This window comes from Balaenoptera physalus (assembly GCF_965194825.1).
Source record: "Balaenoptera physalus genome assembly, chromosome: 20".
Classification (NCBI taxonomy): domain Eukaryota; kingdom Metazoa; phylum Chordata; class Mammalia; order Artiodactyla; family Balaenopteridae; genus Balaenoptera; species Balaenoptera physalus.
In genome coordinates, this window is record NC_138901.1 from 273,934 (window position 1) to 299,692 (window position 25,759).

Below are 25,759 nucleotides of genomic sequence, written 5' to 3' on the forward strand. Positions count from 1 at the left end.
ATGTGCTTTTTGGCCATCCGTATATCTTCTTCAGAGAAGTGTCTATTTAGGTCTTCTGCCCATTTTTTGATTGGGTTGTTTGTTTTCTTGATACTGAGTTGTATGAGCCATTTGTGTATTTTGGAAATTAACCCCTTGTTGGTCAGGTCGTTTGCAAATATTTTTTTTCCATTCCTTAGGTTGTCTTTTCGTTTTGTTGATGGTTTCCTTTGCTGTGCAAAAGCTTTTAAGTTTGATTAGGTCCCACTTGTTTATTTTTGCTTTTTTTTCTTTTGCCTTGAGAGATTGACCTGAGAAAATACTGCTATGGTTTATATCCAAAAATGTTTGGCTGTGTTCTCTTCTAGGAGTTGTTTGGTGCCATGTCTTATATTTAGGTCTTTAAACCATTTTGAGTATATTTTTGTATATGATGTGATGAGGGAGTGTTCTAATTTCATTGATTTACCTGAGGCTGTTCTTGGAACTTATTTTAATTTTCCTCTTTTTATTGTGCTATTTCAGGCTTTGTAGAATGGTCATTGTTACAACATGAAGCCTTTTATTGCTGTTTTAGAACATTTAACATCTGACTGACTTGAGGAGGCTATTCATTCAAGAAGCTTCGTCCTGTCTGATCTGAGGAAATGGTTTTTAGTGGCTCATCTTTTTACTTACATTACATTTGTTAATTACAAATTTGTTCATTAAGGTTTTCCATAGATGTTGGCTTTCTCAGCCAGTGGTCTGTTGCAAGGGCTGTGCTCTTTCTCCTGTCATTCATCCTGGTGCTTTCTTAGACTCGGGCAGTTAATACACAATGACACTGATTCCCAAATATCAGAATTTGCAGTCTTTAACGTAGAATTGACTCTGCTAAACTAAGCAGTTTAGGGTAAACTGAATTATACTTTGGTATTGCCAAAGAGCATCTTTATGGACCTTCACTGATACAAAAATCTTAGTAATTCTAGATTATATAATTTCAAAAATGGTACCATTCGGTGTGGTCTATAAAAATGTTGTCTAGCTGTTCCTGTTAAGCTTGCAGTGATTAAAGGTAAGAATGTGTAAAGCTCATGTGGTCATTATCAATCACAGATGTCTTCTTAAAGCAGGGTAAACATTTTGAATTTTGAGATATGAAAAATATTTTTTTGACATTAGCTTCATTTTGGCTGTTCCTTAATGATTTCTAAAGGCTTTAGAAATAATTTATTCATGTTTTGCAAATTTTCTGCTACAGATGCTGATTAAAAAGTCAAGTTTCATAGGGAAGCTTCTATATCTTATTTGTAGGGTTTTGGAGGTAATTTGTTCAAATTGTTCCAGTATTCATTGATTGGCTCATCCTGTGTAATAACTGTCATTAAAACAACTTAATTGCTGTCTTAGCCTCCTAATGTAAACTGTAAGCATAAGATGAATTGGTATCTGTATATATGTATTGTGAGGATCTAAAGTTTGGAACCATACTTTTAAAGACTGGACAACACATATATGACAGTATTTCAAATTATAATGGAATGGCTTCACAACTGAATAGTAGTAATTTTCAGTTAAGCAGTGTTTTATGTATGTGTCTACCTGTGTATTTGTTTATTTATGATAAAATTCATATAACAAAAAAAATCACCATTTTATCCATTTTAAAGTAAAATTTAATGGATTTTAGTATATGCACAATATTGTGCAGCAACCACCGCTATCTAATTCCAGAACATGTTTGTCACCCTAAGAGAAATGCTGTAACCAATGAGCAGTTACTCCCTGACCCTCCTACTTGCAGTCCCTAGCAGCGCATAATCTATTTTCTGTCCCTGTAGAGACTTCTGATACAAATGGAATCGTGCAATATGTGATCTTTCGTGTCTTGGTCCTTTCATTTAGCATAATGCTTTTGAAGCTCATCCACTTTGTGGCATGTTATCAGTACTTCATTATTGTTTATGGCTGAATGATATTCCATTGTATGGATATACTACAGGTTGTTTATCTGTTCATCAATTGATGGACATTTGGGTTGTTTCCATTTTTTCGCTATTATGAATAATACTGCTGTGTACATTCATGAACAAGTTTTGTGTGAAAGTATATTTTCAGTTTTCTTGTACCTGAAGTTCTTGGGTCAAATGGTAACTCTGTTTTTGAGAGGCTGCCAAACTGTTTTCCACAATGTCTTGGGCCATTTTATATTCTCACCAGCAATGTATAAAGATTCCAATTTGTCCATTATTTAATTATAGGCATCCTAGTGGGTGTGAAGTAGTATCTCGTTTTGACTTGTGTTTCCCTAATGACTAATGATGCTGAGCAGCTTTTAATATGCTTATGGGCCTTTTGTATATCTTCTTTGGAGAAATGTCTATTCAGGTACTTTGTCTGCTTTGAAAAACAATTGTCTTTTTGTTGTGGAGCCATAAGGGTTTTTATGTATATCCTGAATACTAGGTTCTTATCACATATAATTTGCAGTATTTTCTCTCATTTTGTGGACTGTCTTTTCCCCCTCTTGAGAGTATCCTTTGATGCACAAAAGTTTTTAATTTAGATAAGGTCCAATTTATCTGTTTTCTCTTTGGTCGTTCTGCTTCTGGTGTCATGTCTAAGAAACTGTTGTCTAATCCAGGATCACAAAGATTTACATCTACCTTTCCTAGTTTTATAGTTTTAGTTCTTACATTTAATTCTTTGATCCATTTTGAGTTAATTTTTGTACATTTTATGAGGTACGTGTCTAATTCACTATTTTGCATGTGGTTGTTCAGTTTTCTTTGCACCATTTATTGAAAAGACTGTTCTTTCTCCATTTTATGGTCTTGGCAACCTTGTCAAAAATCAGTTGACTGCAGACCTATGGGTTTATTTCTGGACTCTAAATTCTCTTCATTGATCTATATATGTCCTTATGCCATACCACGCTGGCTTGTATACTGTAGCTTTGTAGTGAGTTTTGTATTTGGAAGTATGAGTCTTTGGTACTTTGTTCTTCTGTTTCAAGATTGTTTTGGCTATTCTGGGTCCCTTGAATTACCATATGGAATTTAGGGTTAGTTTGTCAGTTTCTGAAAAAAAAAAAGCCAGCTGGGATTTTAAAAGGGATTGCATTAAATTTGTAGATTAACTTGGGAAGTATTGCCATCTTAACAATATAAAGTCTTCTAGTACCTGAACATGGTACCTTTCCATTTATTTAGGTCTTTTAAAATTTCTTTCAACAGTATTTTGTAGTTTTCCAATTATAAGTCTTACACTCCTTTTGTTAAATTTATTCCAAAGTATCATATTATTTTTTGTGCTATTGTACATGGAATTGTTTTCTTAATTTCATTTTTTGGATTGTTCACTGCTAGTGTTTAGAAGTGCAACTGATTGTATATCTGCAAACTTGCAGAGCTCTTTGTTAGCTCTAATAGATTTTTTTTTGTGGATACCTTAGGATTTTTTATATAGAAGATAATATCATCTGCAAATATAGTTTTGTTCTTTCCTTCCAATCTAGATGTCTTTTATTTCTTTTTCTTGCCTAATTGCCTGGCCAGGACTTCTAGTATAATGTTTAGGGTACATTTTTGGCAAAATTAGGGGAAGACAAGCATTTCCGGCATGAGTTTTCCAAATTTCCTTCTGTTATTGATTTCTAATTTCACTCCATGTGGTTGGAGAACTTACTTTGTATAATTCTTATCTTTTAAAATTTATTGAGACTTGTTGTATGGCCTATCCTGGAGAATGTTTCAGGTACACTGGGGAAGAATGTATATCTTGCTCTCATTGGGTGTCATGTTCTATAGATATGTTAGGTCTATTTGGTTTATATTGTTCAAATTTTCTCTTTCCTTTGGGTCTGCTGTCTAGGTTTTATATCCATTATCGAAAGTAGGATGTTGAAGTCTCCAAATATTATTGTTGAATTGTGTAGTTCTCCTTTTAATTCTGTCAGTTTATGCTTCATGTATTTTGGGCTTCTGTCCTTAGGTTTACATATGTTTATAATTGTTACGTCTCCTTGTCTACCTTTTATCATTATATGGTATCCTTTCTCTCTCATAACAATTTTTGTCTTCAAGTATGTTTTTTTCTGATATTTGTATAGCCACCCCAGCTCTGTTTTGGTTACCGTTTGCATGGAATGTCTTTTCTCATCCTTTTGCCTTTTGATTTTGTTGTCATTTGTTTGTTTAGTGATTTTTCTGAACTAATTTTTTAAATTTAATTTTAAGTTAATTTTTAAATTTTGAACTAATTTATTAAAGTCAGTATTTGTTGTGTGTGGCCTCTGAAATTTTTCTTCCGTGGGCTTAATGATCAACTAGTCATTGCCCAGAGATTTCCTTAAACACCCCATTCCGAAAACATTGCCCAGGTTTTGCAGCGGCGTCTGTGTGTGTGTGTGTTTGCGCACACCTTCCATACTCAGCCAGGCAGTTTACGCCTCTGCTTTAGCTGTAACTTCCTGCTTCTCCAGCCTCCAGATCAGCCAGAGGTGAGAACTTTTCAGGCCTTTCCTGAGCACGTGCACAGCATGTGTGTGGTCTTCTAGATTCCCAGGGAGGAACAGGTCGGAGCTATTCAAAGTCTTTATTCCCTAAAGTATCTTATAACCCAGGCTTTCCTCCAAAGCTTTTTGTTAGTCTGTTGTTTGGTCCAACTGCTATCCATTGCTTCAGGCAGCAGCAACTAAAACATCGGCCTTGTAAATATTTTCAGTATGGCCCCTTCAGCACTGGTTGAGTTCTGAGTTAGATAAGTCAAGTGTTGTTTTGTACCAGACAGGTCAAAACAAATAATTACAGCTCTTTGACAGTGAGGCCCCTTCTGCTCTGATAGTAGTGCTGGAAACGCAGGGTCTTATTTTCAAGGCTACCACTCAGCTGGAGAAGCAGGGGCATGGGACTACGGTAAATGAAAATACCGCAAATCTTGCTCTCCTTACTGAAATTTTCTGGTTTCTCTTGATTAAGTGCTCCCCTGGTTGCTGCAAGCTTTAGTTTCCTAAATTCCAAGAAAGTTGATTGTGACGGTTTTTGTCAGTTTTTTTTGTTTGTTTTGGTTTTTTTAAATTAATTAATTTTACTTTATTTTTGGCTGTGTTGGGTCTTCGTTTCTGTGCGAGGGCTTTCTCTAGTTGCGGCAAGCGGGGGCCACTCTTCATCGCGGTGCACGGACCTCTCACTATCGCGGCCTCTTTTGTTACGGAGCACAGGCTCCAGACGCGCAGGCTCAGTAGTTGTGGCTCACGGGCCTAGTTGCTCCGCGGCATGTGGGATCTTCCCAGACCAGGGCTCGAACCCGTGTCCCCTGCATTGGCAGGCAGATTCTCAACCACTGCGCCACCAGGGAAGCCCTTTGTCAGTTTTTTCATTGCTTTTATGGAGTTCCTCGTTCCACCATTTTTACTGATAACCCTTGTGATATTTTGATCTAACCAGTAGAATGAGTTCATAATGTTTGGGGGAAATAACATGCCACAGTTTTTATAAGGTTTTATAAAGTTTTGTACTTTGCTAAATAATGCTGGATACTGAATAGTGTACTTTTAATCATTGATCTATTTAAATGTTTCTTAGCTTTGGAATTTAAATTCTCTGTACCTTCGAGCTCTTAACATTTGTTATTACTGTTTAGCTGTGAGTGTATGAATAAGTACCTTCAATTGTCAGTGGGTTCTTAGAGTGCAATTACTTTTGCAAAAACATTTGGTCACCTTTATTTTGATGCATGAGATTCACAAATGATGACTGACTTGCAACACTGAAGAAAATACCTTGACAAGGAAAATATTTTTACCACATTTGCAGGATTTGGCGTTTTCAGTACATTAGGATAACTTCTGTCTGTTATGTTGTACAAAACGATTTTGCATGAATCATCTCACAGAATGAATGGTTTATATGCTTGCTGTTTATTTCCAACCTTTTAAAATAATTTCCTTAACATTAACAATACAGAAAAGTGTGTTATTTCCCTGCCTACTGTGAATTCTTTCATTGCTAGAAACCTTGGTAGATGAAGCTTATGTTGGATGAAAACATCTAGATGTTAGCTTAACGGTTAACTTGAACAGATGGTTTTTCATATTGTGTTTCATTAGTTTTCTCTTTTTTTATAATAATTTTGATTTTCTTTTGACAAGTGATATATCTGGTCAGCATGGAAAATGTGGAAGTTAGAGAAGTTATTCCTCATTTCACTATACCAAGATAGCTACTGTAATGTCGGGGAGTAAGAAATTTCCTCTACCCTTCTAGGTTCTTCTGGCTGGTCTGAGAAATAAATTGACATGAGACAGCTTAATAGGAGAAAAATCAAACAAAGTTTAAAATCATCTGTACATGGGAGAGACCCAGGAAGACTGAGTAACTCACCAAAATGGTCAAAGCCCTCACCTTAAATACCATCTTCAGCTAAGACAAAAGGATGTGGGGTGGTGGTTGGAGTTCAGAGCGCAGGAAGGCAGTTGGCTTGGAGATGGAAAATCAAGTGTGTGGTTTGCCGGCGGTGCAGCCAGTGGGACCCAGAGAGGAATTTTAACAAACAGGCTTTGCTGGGTTCCTCCCTGTCTAGACACTTAGTTCGCACTATAGTGATCTCTGGTGACAGCTCCCCTCCTGGAACAGGTCCTCTATCTGCATTCTTTTAGGCAGTTAGCGGGAAGGTCAGAGGTTCTTCCTGAGTCTTTTGGGCCTTAAAAACAATCAGCCTAAATTAATCCTCAAGCCAGAGAGACATTCTGGGGTAACCAATTTTGTTCACCTACAGTAACAGATAGCTTTTCATAGCATTCACAGGTGAGAACATGTAACTGTCATGGAGGGGGGATTACTTGTTGGAGACGTGAAACAATTTTTTTCCCTAATTGCTGTGCTCAGTTATATCACCCCATCAGACCTTTCTTTCTACCAGGTCAAGATCCCTAAACATGATCTTGATCCTATTCTATGACACTTTTTGCTACTTAAAAATTTTAGAGTCTTCTCATTTAGATGCTTAGGGCATCAATCCATGGATTTTCCTTACCTACCTCAAATGCAGCAAAAGCCCTGGCCCTCAGCTGCCTGGATGAAGCCAGGGCTCTGTGGCTTGGTCCTAGTGCCTGCAGCCTCTCCCACTTCTAGTTCTTCACTGATGTGAGGAGATAAGGAGAACGAAGGGCAGAGGGGCCTCCTTACCTGGACCAGGTTACAGACCATCCCTGATTGGAAAGAGATTGAGAAATTGCTCCAATTGGATTTCACATTTCAGTGTAAGCTTGAGGTTATGATTTAAGTTTCTCCAAATATTTAGCCAGTTGTTTTCATACTCTTTATTAAATGATTGCATATTCACTCAATAGAATAGTAGCTTTCTTGTCAAATACTAAATTCTTTATAATACCGCTGTATCACATTTGTGTTTCAACTCACTGCTGTTAGGGGAGGGGGAAATGAAATGCAAGGAGCAGCGAGTGAAGTTAACTCTTGGCTTCTGAGCTTCCAAGGATTCAGTTTCTAGTAATTTTGGCATGATTTGGGATTCTTTCAAGGGTAATTTTGATCTGAATGAGGTTTTTCATTTTGCATGATAACTTTAGAATCTAATCTCTGAGTAAGATGCAGTTCTTCAGTATATGCTGCAATCTGTTTCTGGACTTTCTATTTTTCTCCTCATCTGTCTATATGTTTCTGTACCAGAATTACACTGTTTTAATTTTTGAGGCTTTCTGGTATTCTAATTTGATAGTGTGACGTCTCCCTTATTACTTTGTTTTTTTTCTTCCAGTTTCGGTTTGGGGAGTGCCGGGGAGAAGAGGTTATTCTCTGGTTTTTCTACTAGAAGTTTAGAATACCTATGTGAACTCCTCCCCCCGAAACAGAAACAAAAACCTTTCTTAGGTTTTAATTTCAGTTACATCAAATGGATAGCTTAAATTGGGGGAAATTTTGTCTTTACAAATATTTTAAACCTCTCATTTAGGAACTGTACAGTCTTCAGTATTTTGATTTTTTTTTCCTTCTTCCCTCCTTCTCTTCCTTTTTTCTTTGTTTTCTGAGTGTTCCTCTGTAAAATTCTGTAGTGTTTTCATTTCTCATTAAGTTTATTCTTAGGTTGATTTTTCCTTGCTTTGTGTTTATGAACAGGACCTTTTTTTCCTCCCATTTTACTTTCCAGTTATTTTATCTCGAGAGATAAATCCTCATGCTTCTTAAGTGGAGATAGTTGCATCACGTTAAAAACCTTTTGTTTAACATAGAGCCAGCAGTGCAGAACGCTGGTGCAGAACAAAGCTTTTGCCATTTAAGAGGTACTTTGCCGTGAAATAGTTTGATTAAAAGTCCTCACTAGTAATAAATGGAAAATTCCTTTTAAAAGTGTCATTGTAAAAGTCTCCAAATGTTTATGAAGCTGCACATTTTTGTGCTGCAGTGGTGGCATTGTTGTAATGGCCTTCTAACAAAAACGGAATTCTCGTAAGTCACTTATTCTGATCAGCTTCCTATAAATCAGCATTTACTTATGCCATCTTAGAGATGACGAGTAAGCCTCTGTGAGGTGTCTGCTTTGAAATAGTTCTCTTATGTGTTGGCTTTTGAACAAAGACACTTTTTAACCCATCTGTTTATTTTCATGTTTTCTTTCAAACAGCTAGTTTTGAGGTTAGTTTTCAAAACTATTTTCAGGAAGTACTTGTCCTTCAATACGCAGTGATTTCAATACTGCTGTCTAATCATCCTCCCCCTCCCCCGCCAAGTCTCCTTCTATGGAGCAAGGTATTATTGTACAGATGTAGCTTGAAGATTATATTCTTGGCTGATCAACATAGTCTGTCTATTCTGACTTTAAAGGTGGATGGATGATGACAGGTCACGATTTATGTTGCATAACCAGGTAGTATTGCTGTCTTCTCAGAAGTGTCTTCTCAGATCGTCACTGTGTGGTATCTGATAAACCATCTGATGCATATAACAGAGACAGTGATCAACAAATTAATAAATTAGACCTGTAACTTAAGCATGAATATGCTTAAACTATCAAAGCTAATCATTTAAATGAGATGCTCTATTTTAATTAAAGTTTCTGGCACCATAGTTAATGAGACTTGGAATTTCCACCAGAGCATTTAGCTCTTCCTTAGTGATTAGCTTTGATAGTATAATTATAAATAGAGCCCTAATTCATTAAGTTGCTAACCTTTCCCCCAGTTATTTATTTATACATATACACGTGAATGGCTTGCTAACCTTATACATTAGAGGTGTACCTTATAAGACAGTGGTAAGCAGATTATGAATTTTTACTTAAACTGACAACAATCTCTAAAAATAGAAATTCATACATGAGTTTAGTCATTTAGCTTTTTCTTCTTAAATGGCTTTTGAAACTTTAGAATTACACTATGATTTTTAGAAGGAGATATTAGCAGTGGACTTAGAAAATGATGATCATGTTTAGCAACATAACAAATTCACAGTTTAAGCATGAAGAATGTTTATAAACACACAAACATATATGGAGTCCATACTGAACCCAGGACTAAGGATCTCCGACAGAGGAGAATAAGCCTTTAAGGAATAAATAATGAAATTATTTAAGACCTGAGGCCTCTAAAATTAAATTCTGCATGCCAGTCATTGATAGAGTTGCCATCTAAAAGTAAAGGAACAATCTGATCGGCAGGAGATGTATGTAGAAAGAGTAGTCTTACTCTTCAGGAAAAAAACTGAGAACTGGGCAAAAGCAACAGGAAACAGAAAGTGGTCAGGAAATAAGAAAAGAAGAAAGAAAATAAAAGGTGAAAAGTATAGTTTATATATTTGAACAGCCTAAGGGCCCACAGGACTGAAGTGTAGGGGGAAATAAAAGGGTGTTCTCTGTCAGAAATATATATATTTTTTATAGGCAAAGGATCTTTTTCTCAAATTTTTGTTTGCGGGCCCTTCTCTTTCAGTGTACTTCACAGGCATTTCCCTCTGTGGGGAGAAAATCTGAAATTTTAAACTAATTGCCCATAATGCATTTTATTGTAATCAGTTAGCCGTGCTCTCTATAGTTTTTTGAATTTAAGTAACTTAAATAGGCTTGTATATGTCATAACACTTTAATTATTTTAGCAAATACATCAAATTGTTGATGACTGTTAAGGTCGGTGATGGATTATGTTTGGACTTTTTAATAATAAAAAGTTAAAATATATTCTCATTGACAAAGACTTTGATTTATTGAAGGCTTTAAAGTAAAACTTAGAACTTTGGGATTAGTCAAGTCCTTGAAGATCATTTATTCGAACTCCTCCTTTTAAAAAGAAACTGAGGCAGTGAGATGTTGAAGGACTTAAGAGCTTAAGCAGTTCCTAATCACAGCAGAGCTGAGACTCCTGACCTCCGGTCTCGCGCGTTGTTTCTGGAACATCACACTGTTGTTCAGATCCTTATGCCACAAATAAGGTTTACTCCGAGAAAGCAGGAAGTGATTGCAGTTACATGAAGTAGACGTGGCAGGTGGGTGGGTGAGGCCAGGGGTGAGACAAATCATGTTCTTGGGACCAAATAATTAAATCTTCAATTATATGAAGTTCTCCTTTTCGGAGAAGGGGAGGGATGGTGGTGGAGAGAGAAGGAGATGGTTCATTTTCGAATTCCGTATTCTTAGAGCTATCCAGTTCTACCTACTAAATGTTTGACAGCTCAGATAATTAATTTGGAGATCTCAAATATCAGAAGATTAACTATAAGGAATTTATTTCTGAATGTTCTTTAAAAATTAAACAAAATTCTCTGGCATTACCTTGTTTTTTGAAATTAATTATGATAATTGTGATTCTTCATAGTTACAATTATTCTTCAGAGTTGTCATAGCTGTGAGTTGAAGGTAAACTTCTGTGTACTATTTTATTTATGTCAAGCTGACATATTTTCATTGTAAGAGGGATTGTGGTCTATAATTGATAACTTGACTGTTTCACATTCAGGAAGAGTTGACAAGAGCCAGAATGAGTCAAGGTAGCTCAAAATGTCACAGCAGTGAACCTGACATTTCTCTCTTAGATGTAATATTGCATTCCTTCTAGTATCTCCTCTATTACCTTGTGTTTGGATGTAGGAAAATAACATTGCTTGGTGGGAAAATACTATTTGCAGAGTGTAAGTGCCCTTGCCTGTGAAATGCTTTCAAATGGTATTTTTCTTTATTTAGACCTAAACTGATTTTAATGCACTTTGGTACAAAGTCACGTTCATTTTAGTATACCTTTCTTTCAAGAAAAACAATAACAAAACCCAGAGATAAATGTAATGTGGTTTTGAAAATTAAGATAAATTTTTGCTTCTATTATGATTGAATCTTATGAACCTAATGTGACATTGACGTTTTCAAACTTCTGTTAAGATAATGCATTTTATTTTAAAAATAATTATTTTAAAATAATATAAAAGAAATGGTGGAGAGTGGCATAATTATTTAGGTGAGAGATGATGGTGGTTTGGACTATGATGGAGCAGTAGTGATGGCGAGAAGTAAATTCAAAGTCTGCTTGTAGCTGAGATCTACAGGGATTCCTGATGGATCCAATGTGATGTGAAATGCGGTGAAATAGAACCACCTCTTTCTTGTTTCTGCTCGCCACGTTTCAGTTGCTCAACAGCCACGTGTGGCCCAGCGCCAGTTTACTGAACAGTGCAGGACCCCAGCATCTCCCACACCATGGGAAGGTCTTTTGGACAGAATTGCTCAACTGAAGGACTCACACCCTTCAGCTCTTTGAAACTGTCTTGTATTATTTCTTTGCTAATTGTCTACCATCTTTTTTTCTCTGTTTCTCACTTCCTGAAGCTTCTGTTGATAAGATGTTAGACTTCCTGGATTCTTCAAATTCTTTCTTTCTCTCACATTTTAATGTTTATATTTTTCCTGCTGTCTGAGATTTCCTTCATCTTACCTACAGACCCTTCTATCACACTTTACATTTGAGCCCTCAAATTCTTTCATTTCCAAGAGTTCTTCCTTCTCAGGTTTTTCCTGTTTCATAGCATCTTATTTTTGTTTTTATAAATGCAGTGCCTTTTCTGAGGAAACCAATTGAGAGTTTGTTGTTGTTGTTTTGTCTTAGATTTTTAGTAAGAACTAAAAAAGCATTTAAAAAATATTTTTAAAACATCATTGCTACTTCTTTTTCCTGGGCCTTCCTTTTCTCCTGTTTGTCTGTGACCATCTTTTACGCTGGAGACTCCCTTTAAATGTCCGGTAACCCTTGATTATCTGTGTCCCTGAAAAGAAGTTTGGGAGTTTTATGTTTCCTTAATGACTCACTGCCTGGCAGGCTTTTCCCTGGGGACTTTTTAATGCTTGAATCTTCTAGGAGTGCAGAGTGAGACTACTTGTTCTCTGTACAGACTTTCAGTTAATCCCCCCAGTTCTAACCCTTCGTCCTGCCTTCACTTTCCATTGTAGCTTGTGTTTCTGAGGCCCGAGCCTCTGTGGAATTCTGCAGAGTGGACTGATTCTCCTCTCAACTGGCAGCTCTGACTCCATCCTTCTTCCACAGACACAGTCTTCCATGTGTTCCAGAAATGTGTCCTATGTTGATGGGCAGTCATCCAGTCTTGATTGTTATAGATCCTTTATGTTCATTTATTATTATTTTAGTGGAGTCTTGGGCCAGTCTCCACCATTAACTGGGAATCATGCCTTTAAAAAAAAATACTGTTTCAGAAGTTATCAAGTCCTTTTCAATAGATTACATGACATGAACCCATAGACATTACTGTTGCAAACTACAGTTTATCCAACACACATTGCCTGGCTTGCTAATACTGATTGTTTTTAATCTTATAGTGGTACTCCTCTCCTAGTTTCTTTCTTCCCAGGTAACTCGACAAAACTATAGCACATTGCTTTAGACGTAAGGTGATAACCTTACTGGGAGCTAAACTGAAGTAAGTTAGTAGAGCCCAAGAGTGTTCTATAGTCAGGAATTTCTTCTTCAGAGCTTGGGGAAATTAAATAGAAAATATGGTATGTATTCAACATTAAACATTTAAATCCTTTTGTCGAATACTTATTGAGGACTTTTAGGTTCTAGGCATGGTGTTTAGGTGCCGGGAATACACAAGTGAGTAAGGTCTGATTTCTGCCCCAGAGTCTTTGCGTGTCCTTGACATTTTAATTTAGGTCAAGGTTACATTGCCTCTTCTTGGATCACACGAATCCAGGCCAAAAACATATTTTTAGATTAAAAGAAAAACGTGAGCATCTCCAAAGAATCAATTTTGTTAGTGAACCGATAACCTTCATATTGTATGAAAATTTATAGTTGAACAAGATGTAAAGCAATGGAATTTAGTGGTATTTTAGACCAGTAAATTTGTAAAGTTGTGAAAAATTATTAAATATCCTAGAAATGAGATAAAACTCAGAGAGTACAGACTGATAGTCCAGATTTGTTTTTTTTAACTTGTTCAGTGGTTTTTTAGAAAATTAAATTTGACTAGTTTGAGTGCCAGGCATGTATTCTTTAGTTTATCACAGCATAACTCCATATTGTTCAACACCTGGTCTGATTTACATTACACATTTAGGTTATAGACTTGGTCCTACGGCATTAGAATTTTCCAACTTTAAATGAGTGAAGAAATAAAGTGCAGCTATTAAATATGATGTAATAAATGAGTTTTCATAACATAAAAAGATACCTGTGATATTTTAGTGAGAGAAATTACCAGGCTGTGTATATCATTTTAAATGAATGCGTATGTTTATATGCACACAGGGGAAGATGCTCATAGTACCTGGTTTTCTGCTTGTAGTGATGTTAAGTTGATTGACGCGTGTCAGTGATCAGATGACAGCAGTCTGAGCCACCGATTTTAAAAGTTCCCAGCGACCTTTTGGATTTAGCAGCTATTGGCGACTATCGTTTAGAACTGTTGTTTCATTAGAGATGGCAAAATGGCGATTTTAAAATTCTTTTAATTTCTTTTGTATCTATTTTTCTTCTATAAAAGAGAACTTCTCCTCACTAAATGTTTCATTCCTTCAAATCTGGTCTATATAGAAAAAAATGAGTAGTTCTTGCCCTTTGTTTTCTTGCCCTAAATTTTCAGAGTAATGAATTGGTGCCTTAGCAGGCCCCAGAGATGACCACTCAGGCTCCCCTCACCTTTTTTTCCTTTGGAATATCATCATGAATCAGGTATCATTATATATTTGAGTTTTCAGTTCATTGTAGCCATTCTACAGTGTGACACACTGTTATGTCTCTGGCCAGTGGGAGCCCCTTCATATTGGTGGCTGTGTTCTTTGACATATTGACAGTGACCTTTGGTAGCGTCCTTGCTTTCAGTCAGGACAAGATGTCTCTAGCTCATCTCGTACATGTTCTGCTCCTGACCAGGAATCAGGTGTTTCTCAGGGCAGCCCTGATGGAGACTGTAGTCTGGTACTGGAGGTGCTCTCTGGTACTGCTTGTCCCTGCTTTTTCACTGGGCAGAGCCGGGAAGTACTTTGTTTTTTGAAAGAGAAAAATAAATCATGAGTTCATATTGATATTTCCAAGTCAATGAAGGATTATAAGGTTTTTAATATTTGTGTTTTTCACTTTACACAAAAGATCATTGTTCCTAATAAATGACTAACAACTAGTCATTTGCTTTATATGTATATACATACACATAGGTAAGCTATAGATAGAAAAGGGTGTGTGTATAATAGTTTCATAATAACAGTACTGGTGTTAAATTAGCAATAAATGCAGTTGAAGATATCTGCGCGGTTCATTTTGTCCTAAGGCTATATCCCATAGATATATTTAGTTAAAATACTGGATTTTAAAGGTATCTGAAATAATTCTTCTGTGTGTGGTTATAGCACTCATTTGATAAACATTTGAGTTTATTTCTATTTGTTTTTAGTTTTCAAATCTAATTTTGATTTTAAGAAGCACTTATCAGTACATGGTCCCAAAGTCCAAATTATAAAACAAGTGATATTCACAGGTTAAACTTCCATTCCTGGCTCTACTCCTTCCTTATCCCTTCCCCCTATAGAAAAAAAATATTATTTTTTAAAATTAATCCTCTCATTATTTCTTTTTGAAAATAAAAGCAAATACTTATATATGTACATGTACCTCCCTTTCTTAGCTAAAAGGTAGCATGTTATACATATTGTTGTGTATCATGATAGATCAGAGCTCATCCATAGCAGTACTTAGAAATCTTCCTCATTCTTTTTACAGCTGCATAGTACTTTCATTATATAGCTGTACCGTGGTTTATTGAACTGGTCTCCTATTGACAGACAGTTGGATTGCTTCCAGTCTTTTGCTATTAAAAAATAGTGCTTCATTGAATAGCTTTATGCACACGTCAGAAGGATCTCAAAAACTTTGGTTTATGTGATGTTTAAATATCTATCAACAGTTTTTTTAATATAAGCTATCAGTGTTTAAAACTAATAATTTAAAATAAATATCAATTCATTTAAAAATTATAATAATGAACTCATTACTTGTTAACAAAAATAACTGTATTTTCCAAAACAAAAATGTTTAGTGAAAAGAGTGCCATTTTTTCAATTTTGCAAATCTTCTGCGATATGTCATTTTGGTTGAAGTATATGAAGAAAACTGTCACGCAGATATGTACCTGGAAAAGGGATTTTAAATTTTAATGACTTTTTCAGACAATTATAGATATTCTCCCTTGATACTGCACCAAAACTTGGCAGTTAGTAGTTTCTTAAACATTAGTTGCAATATGGAGTCAAAAATTTCACTGTGATGGCCAGGGTCTCATAAGCTAATATTTAAAATGCCCATAATACAATCCAAGATTACTCAGTATATAAGAAATGATGGAAATCTCAGCTCACACAGGAAAAGCCCATCAACGGGTGCCAGCAGTAAGATGATACAGATTTTGGAATTATCTGAAAAACACTTTAAAGCATCTTATTATTAAAATGCTCCAAAGAGCAATCACAGACCTCTTGAAACAAATGTTAAAATAAAAAGTCTTAGCAGAGAAAGAGAAGATATTTAAAAAAAACAAAACAAAACAAAACCAAGTGGACATTTTAAAACTGAAAAATGCAATAACCAAAAATTTAAAACTCACTTGATGGTCTCAATAGCAGAATGGAAATAACAGAGGAGAGAGTCAGTGAACTTGAAGATCAATTGAATTTGTCTAATCTGGACTACAGAAAGAACAAAGATTGGATAGGGTGCGGGGGTGGGGAGGAACACAGAGCCTCAGAGGCCTATGGGACAAAAACAGAGGTTGAATATTCAATCTTTTGAATTTCATCAGAGTCCAAGGAGGAGAGGAGAAAAAATGTGATGCTGAAAAATATCTGACAAAATAATAGCAGAAAACTTCCCAAGTTTGGTGAAAGACATAAGCCTACAGATTTAAGGAGCAGAGTGAATCCCAAATAGGATAAACCCAAAGAAATTTACACCTGGGCATATTATAATCAAATGGCTAAAAGCAAAAAACAAAGAAAATAATCTTGAGAGAAGCCAGAGAAAACACATCTCATTAGAGAACAGTAATTCAAATGACTAATGATTTCTCATCAGAAACCATGGAAGCCAGAAGGAAGTGGCAAACATTTTTAAAGTGCTGAAAGAAAAGAACTTTTAACCCAGAAATGTATATGCCGCAAAACTGTCCTTCAGGAATGAAGGTGAAATAAAGACGTTTCCTGATAAAGGAAAACTAAGAGAATTTTTAGCCAGCAGACCTTCTCTAAAAGAATTGTTAAAGGAAGTTCTTCAGACAGAGGGAAAATGATACCAGAAGGAAACTAGGCACATCAGCAATGGAAGTTGAGCAACAGATACAGTAAATATCTGGATAAATATGATAAACTGTTCTCCTTGAGTTCTATCAAAATTCCCAGTTGAGAGCAGAATATATAACATTGTCTGATTGTTTTTTAGTATATATAGATGTAATATATAAAACAACTATAACTATAGCATAAAGAGGAAAAGTAAAGAACCTAATATGGTAATAAGTTTTCTACATCTCAACTGAAGTGATAAAATATAGATTCTAAGTAGATGATGAAAAGTTTAAGTATGTATTCCATTATCCCTAGAACACCTATTAAAATAGCATATAAGGAGACATAGAATCACAAAATTAAAATGAAATTACAAAAACATGTTCAAATAGCCCGAAAGAAGGCAGGAAAAGGAAAAAGGAACATAAAACAGGAAATGAACAGGAAACAAAAGACATAAGACAACTGACTTTTAAATCTGAACATATCGGTAATTACATCATATACATGATCTAAACATACCAATTAAAAGTCAGAGATTGTGAGGATGGGTTTTTCAAATAGTTCTAATTATATGCCATCTACAAGAAACGTTAAAAATATAACAGTATAGGTAGTTAAAAGCAAAGGATGGAGAAAGGCATACCATGCAAAGACTAATCAAAAGAAAGCTAGAGTGGCTATATTAGTGTCAGACAAAGTAAACTTCAGAGCATAGGAAGTTATCCAAGAGGGACATTAGTACTGATTAGAGGGTCAGTACATTAAAAGGAAATAACAGTCTTAAGTGTGTATGCATCTAACAACAGAACTTCAAAATACGTGAAGCAAAATCTAAAAGGAGTAACAGACAAATCCACAATTATAGTTTGAGACTTTGACTCTCCCATCTCAGTATTTAATAGATCTAATAGACAGGAAATCGGCCAGGATATAGAAAAAGTGAGCAACATCATTAACCAACTGAATTTAGTTGACATTTATAGAACACTCCAACCAACAATAGCGGAATATATGATCTTTCCAAGTGCAGATGTAACATTCACCAATAAAATATGTTATCTGACCATAATAGAATTAAACTAGAAATGCATAACCAAAGGATAACCAGAAAATCTCCAAAACTTGGAAATTAAACTGCATATATCTAAATAATTCATGGGTGAAAGAGTAAGTCTCAAGGGAAATTAGAAAATATTTTGAACTGAATGAAAATGAAAATATAATATGTCCACATTTGTTGTGATGCAGCTAAAGTAGTCCCAGAGGAAATTTTGTAGCATTAAATGCTTATTTTAGAAAAGAAGACGTGTCTCAGATCAATAATCTAAGCTTCTATCCCAAGAAATTAGGAAAGGAAGAATAAAATAAATTAAAATCAAGCAGAGGGAAGGGAATAATAAAGATGCATAATAAAGATGAGAACAGAATTCAATAAAAAATGAAAACAAAAATAATAGAGAAAAATCAGTGAAACCCAAAGCCAGTTCTTTGGAAAGATCAATAAAACTGATAAAGCTTTAGCAAGAGTGACAGAGGAAAGGAGAGAAGCACAAACTACCAATATCAGGCACGAAAGAGGAGATACCACTGAATCCAGTAGCCATTAAAAAGGGTAATAATAGAGGAATACTGTAAACAACTCTTTGCATAAAATTCAGCAACTTAGATAAAATGGATCACTTCTCTGAATACCACAAACTACAAAAAATCTCACTGAAGATTAAATAGATAGCATACGAATAGTCTTATAACTGTTAACAAAATTGAATTTGTAGTTTAAAAACCTGCCAAAGAAGAAATCTGCAGGCCCAGATGGTTCGCTGCTGAATTCCTCCAAACATGTAAAGAAATACCACCAATTTACACGATCTCCTCCAGAGAATGGAGGAGAAAGGCACACTTCTTAACTTACTGTATATGGCTAGCATTACTCTGATACCAAAACTAGACAAAGACGGTACAAGAAAGAAAACTACAGACATATCTGTGAACATCATTGCAGTATCCTCAACAAAACATTAACAAATTGAATTCAGCAATATATAAAAAAGAATAATACACTATAATCATGTCAGAGCTTATTTCCAGAATGCAAGGCTGGTCCAGTGTTTGAAAATAAATCAATGTAATCCACCATACTAACAGTCTAAAGAGAAAAATCACGTGATTATATCAATAGACACCCCCCCCCCCAAAGAAAAGCCTCTACACATTTGACAGAACAGAACATCCACTCATAAAAACTCTTGGCAAACTAGAAGTAGAAGGGATATTCCTCAACCTCTTAAAGGGCACCTATAAAAATCCTACAGCTGGGCTTCCCTGGTGGCGCAGTGGTTGAGAATCTGTCTGCTAATGCAGGAGAGACGGGTTCGAGTCCTGGTCTGGGAGGATCCCACATGCCGTGGAGCAACTAGGCCCGTGAGCCACAACTACTGAGCCTGCGCGTCTGGAGCCTGTGCTCCGCAACAAGAGAGGCCGCGATAGTGAGAGGCCTGCGCACCGCGATGAAGAGTGGCCCCCACTTGCTGCAACTAGAGAAAGCTCTCGCACAGAAACGAAGACCCAACACAGCCAAAAATAAAAATAAATTAATTAATTAATTTAAAAAAAAAAAACACCAACACACAAATATGTTTAAAAAAAAAAAAAATCCTACAGCTACCGTCACGATTAATGGTAGAGACTGAATGCTGAACGCTTCTAAGATTAGGAATGAGTTAAGATGTCCACTCTCAACATTCCTGTTCAACGTTATCCTGGAAGTCTTAGCCAGTGCAGTACAGCAATAAAAAGAAAAGACACGGAGTTTGGAAAGGCAGAAATAAAACTGTCCCTATTCACAGATGACATGATTGTCAATGTAGAAAAACCCAAGGAATCTACCCAGAAAACAAACCAACAAAATTAATTTTGACTAATGTGAATTTAGCAAGGTTTTGAGGTAAAAGGTCAACACAAGTCAATCCCATTTCCATACATTAGCAACATTCAATTGGAAACCAAAATGTAAGAGCAAATACCATTACAATAGCCCAGAGGAAAATGAAATGCTAGGTGCAAATTAACAAAACCTGTACAGGGTCTGTATGCTGAAAACTACAAAACTGCTAAAAGGTAATTTATTTGGTGTATAAACCATTTCATTCAGTTGTCAGCAAGATTTCTCTGCTTATCCTCAAATTACCTTTGAGGACAGATTCCAAAGTAGCAAATCATATTTTCATGCATTTACCTACATCTGTGTTGTATGAAATAGGTATACCAGGAGACCATCTATATATTATATTTATATATGTACGTATGTATATTATGTGTGAGTGTGTGTGTGTGTATATACATACATATATATATATATATATAAATTCTTCAACGTATCTAATTTTAAGAACATTCAGACAATTCCAGGTTTTGGTTCTTTTTCTAACAGAGGATCAGTTACATTCATAATGTCATTTGAAGTTGAATTTTATACTTATCTACACATTCATCTTTGTCAGCAGCTGCTTAGGAGCTGTTATAAACATGTTACACAATACTTCCACAAGTACTGTGCGTTTCAACTGTGTGATTTTTTTGTATTTCAGTTTGGAAGATATAAATGACACACATTTTTTTTAAAGTTTAATTGAATATTTTCTCCTTTTATATCAGCTTTCCATTGCTTTCTGATTTTTAGTTTTCCTCATTTAAGCATTGTGGTTCACATATCTATTCATTGCAAAAAGGGGCTTATAATGTTAATGCCTGGAATTCATATGAGTATCACCAGGGAATTGGATTATTATAACCTGTTTTCTGAGGCCATGACAGATTTTAGTTTTGTACTTTAGTATTCACACATAAAGCCTTTAGAATGTGCTGCCCTGCAGTTTCTGCCTGGGCTGAACACTCAGGGCATGGTAATAAAAAGAAGCACTTCACTTTGAGTCTAAGAGCTAGTCATCTTCATAACAAACCTTGATAAAAAAAGGCGCCCTGCACAGGCTGCTGTGACTGGTCATTCATTCACTGCCTAGCCATACAGAACATAACGCAGTTTAGGAATGTTGGTTATTCTACTCAATACCATAAGCTAATAACCTTGATGAAGAAATTTCAAATGTGCTGATTAAATTCACAGTTGACACTAGTTAGAATGGTTACTATTCTAGAAAATAGGAATCAAATTTGGAATGATCTTAACCATTGGAAAAAAATACCTTTAAAGCAGTGTGAAACTAAAGATGAATTTAGATACTATACATAAAGACAGAAGAACAATAAAAACATACGAGAAAAGGTATTAATGGGATGGAAGTATTAGCTCTCGCCTTTCTCGTCCAGTAGCTAAAACTTTGGAAATGTAGAAATGATCTGGACATCCTCATTTAACAGTGAGAGGATGTCTCTCCTCCCTCCCCTTCCTGCCTTTCTGCTCAAGGGCAGCCAGTCCAGACCCATTCCCTTGCCCAGTTTGTACCCTTGTGGTTCCGTCTGTGATGACTTCACTCTCACATACTTAGGCCCACAACTTCCCCCATTTAATTGGCCTGACAATATCTGCTTGTGCTATCTTATATTCCCCCCAAATCCTGCTTTTTCTGTGCCTATCTCTCTCTCTCTCTCTTCTTTGTAATCTAACCTCTAGTTCCTGATTTCCAGTTATTTGTAGCAACAGTGGTAAAAGAAAGTTTCCTCCCAGTCATAATGACCACGAACTGAATAGCAAATCTGTTACTTCCGGGGGAGGGAGAGGGGGCAGGAAAAAGCCAATCCCATTCTGTCATGTAAGCTCTAACACGGAAGCTTAGCCTTTATGTTACATCAACAACAAACCTTCCTATGTGGCAGATGCTATGCATGCTGAACTTGCTCAGGTCTCACAGCAGCCCTAGGAGGCAGGCACTGTGGATAGTGAAGCCACATTTACAGATGAAGTTCCCAGGAGGCTAGGTCAGTTGCCCGGGTGATGCCGCGGGTAGAACTGAACACCCGACTGCTACTCCGCACTGCCTTGCTCTTAGAACTGAGCCTGAGCGTGGCCACGGCAGTCGGGCCCGAGGACTTGGAGGGCACTTAAGTAGCAGTAAAAAATCATGAAATGCTGACAAATACATCCTGTCGGAGGGTTGAAGAAATTTTCGTTGTGGCAGTGTAGGGAGGAGAAAAACGTTAATTGGGTTTCAAACATACGAAGGATTTGTTGAAGAATAATGAATGTTCCGTTTCAGTCAGAGACTTTCCGAAGGAAGGCGTGCAGAGAGGGCGATCGGGGGTACCTCTGTTGGGAGGGAGGAGCCCTGTCTTACCATCAGGTCTAAGGAATGACAAACCGGGAGGTTGTGAAGGGCCCATGAGATGAGTCTCGGATGGACGAGTGTGTTCAAGATGTTGTGATTCAGTTGATTGTGACTGTAATTTCCCCATTTAATTTTGAGCAGATACGTTTCTTCATTCTTATTCTTAATGTAATGTTACCTAAAATGTGGATAGAACTTTAGAACTGAAGACAGGTAGTTCAGCCCCATATTTTACAGACAAGAAAACAGAGTCAGAAATTAGACATGTGTTGTCATAGGAATACCTGCTAAGGGCCAGAACTGAGTTTTGACCCCAAGCCTCCTGACACCATGTCCACAGCTCAGGCTGCTTTTTGGGGGTTTTGATAGTCACAGAAGAAAGTGTTTTTGAGAATTTCTACTTAATAGAGTGAGATTGCTGTGTGCATAAGAGCGTGGGGTGTAAGTTTTCACTGATTTATGAACTGTCCTTTTTCTTTGTGTAGTATGAACCCAGAGGACCTGGTCGGCCCTTGTACCAAAGAAGAATCTCATCCAGCTCAGTCCAGCCTTGTCCTGAAGAAGTAAGCGCTCCTCAAGACAGTCTTTCTCAGTGTAAAGAGCTTCAGGACCACAGTAACCCATCTTCCTTCAACTTTTCCCCCCCGGAGTCCTGGGTAAACACCACCTCATCTACCGCCTATCAGAACATTCCGTGCAATGGATCCAGCAGGGCAGCTCAGCCCAGAGAGTTGATCGGTAAGACCGGGCTGGGGGTTGCCGCAACTGCAGTTTTAACTGCTCAGCTCCTGGGCATTTATGGAGTTTTTCTTCTCCCATTCCTTCCATTCGCATTATTATCTTGGGACAGTATTTAATGCTCATAGCTCGCAGGTGTGCCTCAGGATACATATTAATTTAGGACTGTATTGGTTCCATATTTATGGTCTGGAAGGTAAGTAGACCTACCCGTATTTGGGAACTGATCATTTTGATCTTTTTAACCTGTGAATGCGTGAAAGAAGTAAGGGAACCTAAAATGTATTTCTAAATCAGATCACCTTTGCTTGGGAAAAGCTTGTTTTCTGGATTTTTGTGTTTTCTTCTGGGTTGGGGGTGGCAGTTGGTTAGGTCAATTTCAGTTTTCAAGGATTTATTGTCAATAAAGTTATTGACAGTTTGCTACACAATAGAGTTTGGCCATAAGAGAAACCAGTGAAGTCTGACATTTTGAGATTTAGAAATCCAGTGTTTATTCCTTATATTCTAATGAACTGAGAAATCCAAGTCCAAAGAAGAGAAAAAAGAAGGCATAGGAAGGCCTTGGAATGGATATGGCTGTAAACCTGTGTGCTGGGAAGTCTGAAGTCTTCTTCTTCAGCCTTGAACGCGAGTGCACGTTTATCTTTCCTTTGTTTCCCTCTTTTTTTATGTGGAATGTAAAGAGTGATACTGTTTGAGTTCTCTGATCTATATAGCCTTCTCTTTGTAGGCTGTAGTCGTTGATCTTTGTGAACAAGTCTGTGATCGTAGGTGAATTTCTGCCTTGATACCATCAACCTTTATATTTTAAATTAATTTTGCTCATCTTTAGAATGTGAATCCATTGTGCCTGTAACTGACCCATTTTGGAGTATGTGCCATACAAGCATATTTTTAGAACAATAGACATGGTAGGTCAAAAAGCATTAAAGAGGTATTGGTTTCTTTCCTGTCAAGAGACATGGTCATTTTAATCTTTAAACATTCATTAGTACCTTCTGTGGATAAAGTGTTGTATTTTGCCTGGGATTGCTTTGTCATTTTAAAGGTCTAACAGAAATGCACTCATCATATTTGAATTTCCTGAGAAACATCTAAATTACAAATAAGTGATGAAAATTTGTTACTTCTTAGTTGTTTTGTGTATTATAATTTATTTTAAAGACAACATCATTTCTCCTTTTTTTTCTGCCTAAATTTTAAGATAGCTTTTGGCCGAAATCAGTAAAATTCTGATAAAGTTGAGATTTCCTGAGCAAGCGCCCAAGCACATGCCATTTATGGTGTCTTCACCACAAATATAAAGTTATTATTTTCTTCATTGCTAGGAGACAAATAGTAGTGTTCTTCAGTTGAAAGTAGCACTTAGCCAAGTATTTAAAAATTAATTCAAAATCACTAATATCCTGAAGCACAGCTTCTTGTCCAACAGTATGTATGTATGTATGGATGGATGTATTTCTTATTTTATTTTATATTTTATTTTATTTTATATTTTCATTTCATTTCATTTCATTTTTAGAGGAATGTAGCAATTGCCGGTGGTGAATCAGAAGGAAAATAATCACCACTTGGGAAACTTCTTTCTGAAGTTTGAGACTTATTTCTTGAGTTGAAGGAAACTGTTCATATTATATTGGTTTGGAATTTGAAAGAGGTCATGATATGGCCATATTTTCTCCACAATTGCAAGCCTGAGAGCAAAGATCATGTCTCTGACCTTTCTGAACTCTGGATTTCCCATTTTGGTACTGATCACACTTGGTAAATACCTGCCTGCTGAGTAAGGAGATCATGAAAATAGACCCTGTGCGATCGAGGGGGTGATCCAGTCTCACTGCGGGACCTCTGTGTCCACAGCAAGGGTGGGGTTCGTCTCTCCAACACATATGTGTTCGGGTTCTATTCACTTCTCTTGGTGACAAGGCATACTTTATCAAGCATTTTCTTTTTATGCACAGATGAAAATTAAAGATTAGGTAGAGATATGTATTTTGAAAAAAGTCATTGGTTGCCAGATTAGTAAAATTCATAGTTTTAAAGAATAGTTTGTCTTACCTGGAGCATATATGGTAAATCAAATTGGCAGAGATCTTACATTCATGATTAGATAAGTGTGTAGGCATTAGGCTAAACTGCCTCTAAAATATTATTTTGTAAGTATTTATTATTTACTTGAAAACATTCTAAACTCTAATTATATTGTCATGAAGATGAGAATACGGGTAAATAAGAAGACTTAGTAAAGTAAATAAAAATAGTAAGTTTTTGAACAGCCAGTAAAATGTTTATTTTGTATATTATATTAGGCAGTACAGGCCACTTTTATACTGAAGTGTTTGTTAAACTAATGCTCTTAAAAACAATTGTTTCATTCACAAAATCAGTGACATTTAGACAGAAAAGGTGGTAAACGTTCCAGAAAGCTGTTAAATGGCTTACAATAATTTTGAACAATTCTGTGAATTTTTAAAGTTTTAAAATAATAATGTGAAATTAGCATATTGAATCAATGAGACACTAAAACTAAAAAAAATGACATATTTTCTCCTTAACTTTCCAGTCCACAAATAGGTAATAAACACAAGGAAAAATGTCCATAAATATCAGTAATCAAAGACATGCAAAGTAGAACTACAAGATAATTATTTATTTATAAAATAAGCTAAAGTTAAAAAAAATAGTAACACTAGTGTTGTGGTGTAGTAGGGAAATGAGCAAGCGTTGTTGGTTGAGTATAAATGGGCAGTATTTTCCTGCAGGGAATCTTGGCCATAGTCAATGAAAAACTTTGACTGTGTATGTACTATATGACCCAGCCATTGTACCTCTAGTGATTTATCCTAAGGGAGCAGTCGTGAATATTTAGGAATATTTATCTATAATAACATTTATCACAGTGTAGAAAAGTGAAAAATTGACTATTATCCATATTTCTAAAAATGAGAGATTACTTTAAAAAGTTGTGAAATATCTGCATTATATGA

At 36.1% G+C, this 25,759-nt stretch overlaps 1 protein-coding gene across 11 annotated transcripts in view; it reads left to right on the plus strand.

Annotated features, from left to right (window-relative positions):
- The window catches only part of HELZ (helicase with zinc finger), a 156,601-nt gene that overhangs the window by 123,251 nt on the left and 7,591 nt on the right, over nt 1–25,759 (plus strand). For all 11 annotated transcript variants that reach the window (XM_082441863.1, XM_082441862.1, XM_082441865.1 and 8 more), the window contains one exon: nt 22,517–22,769. In XM_082441863.1, coding sequence (XP_082297989.1) covers nt 22,517–22,769 — 253 coding nt within the window. The remainder of the gene's footprint in view (nt 1–22,516; nt 22,770–25,759) is intronic.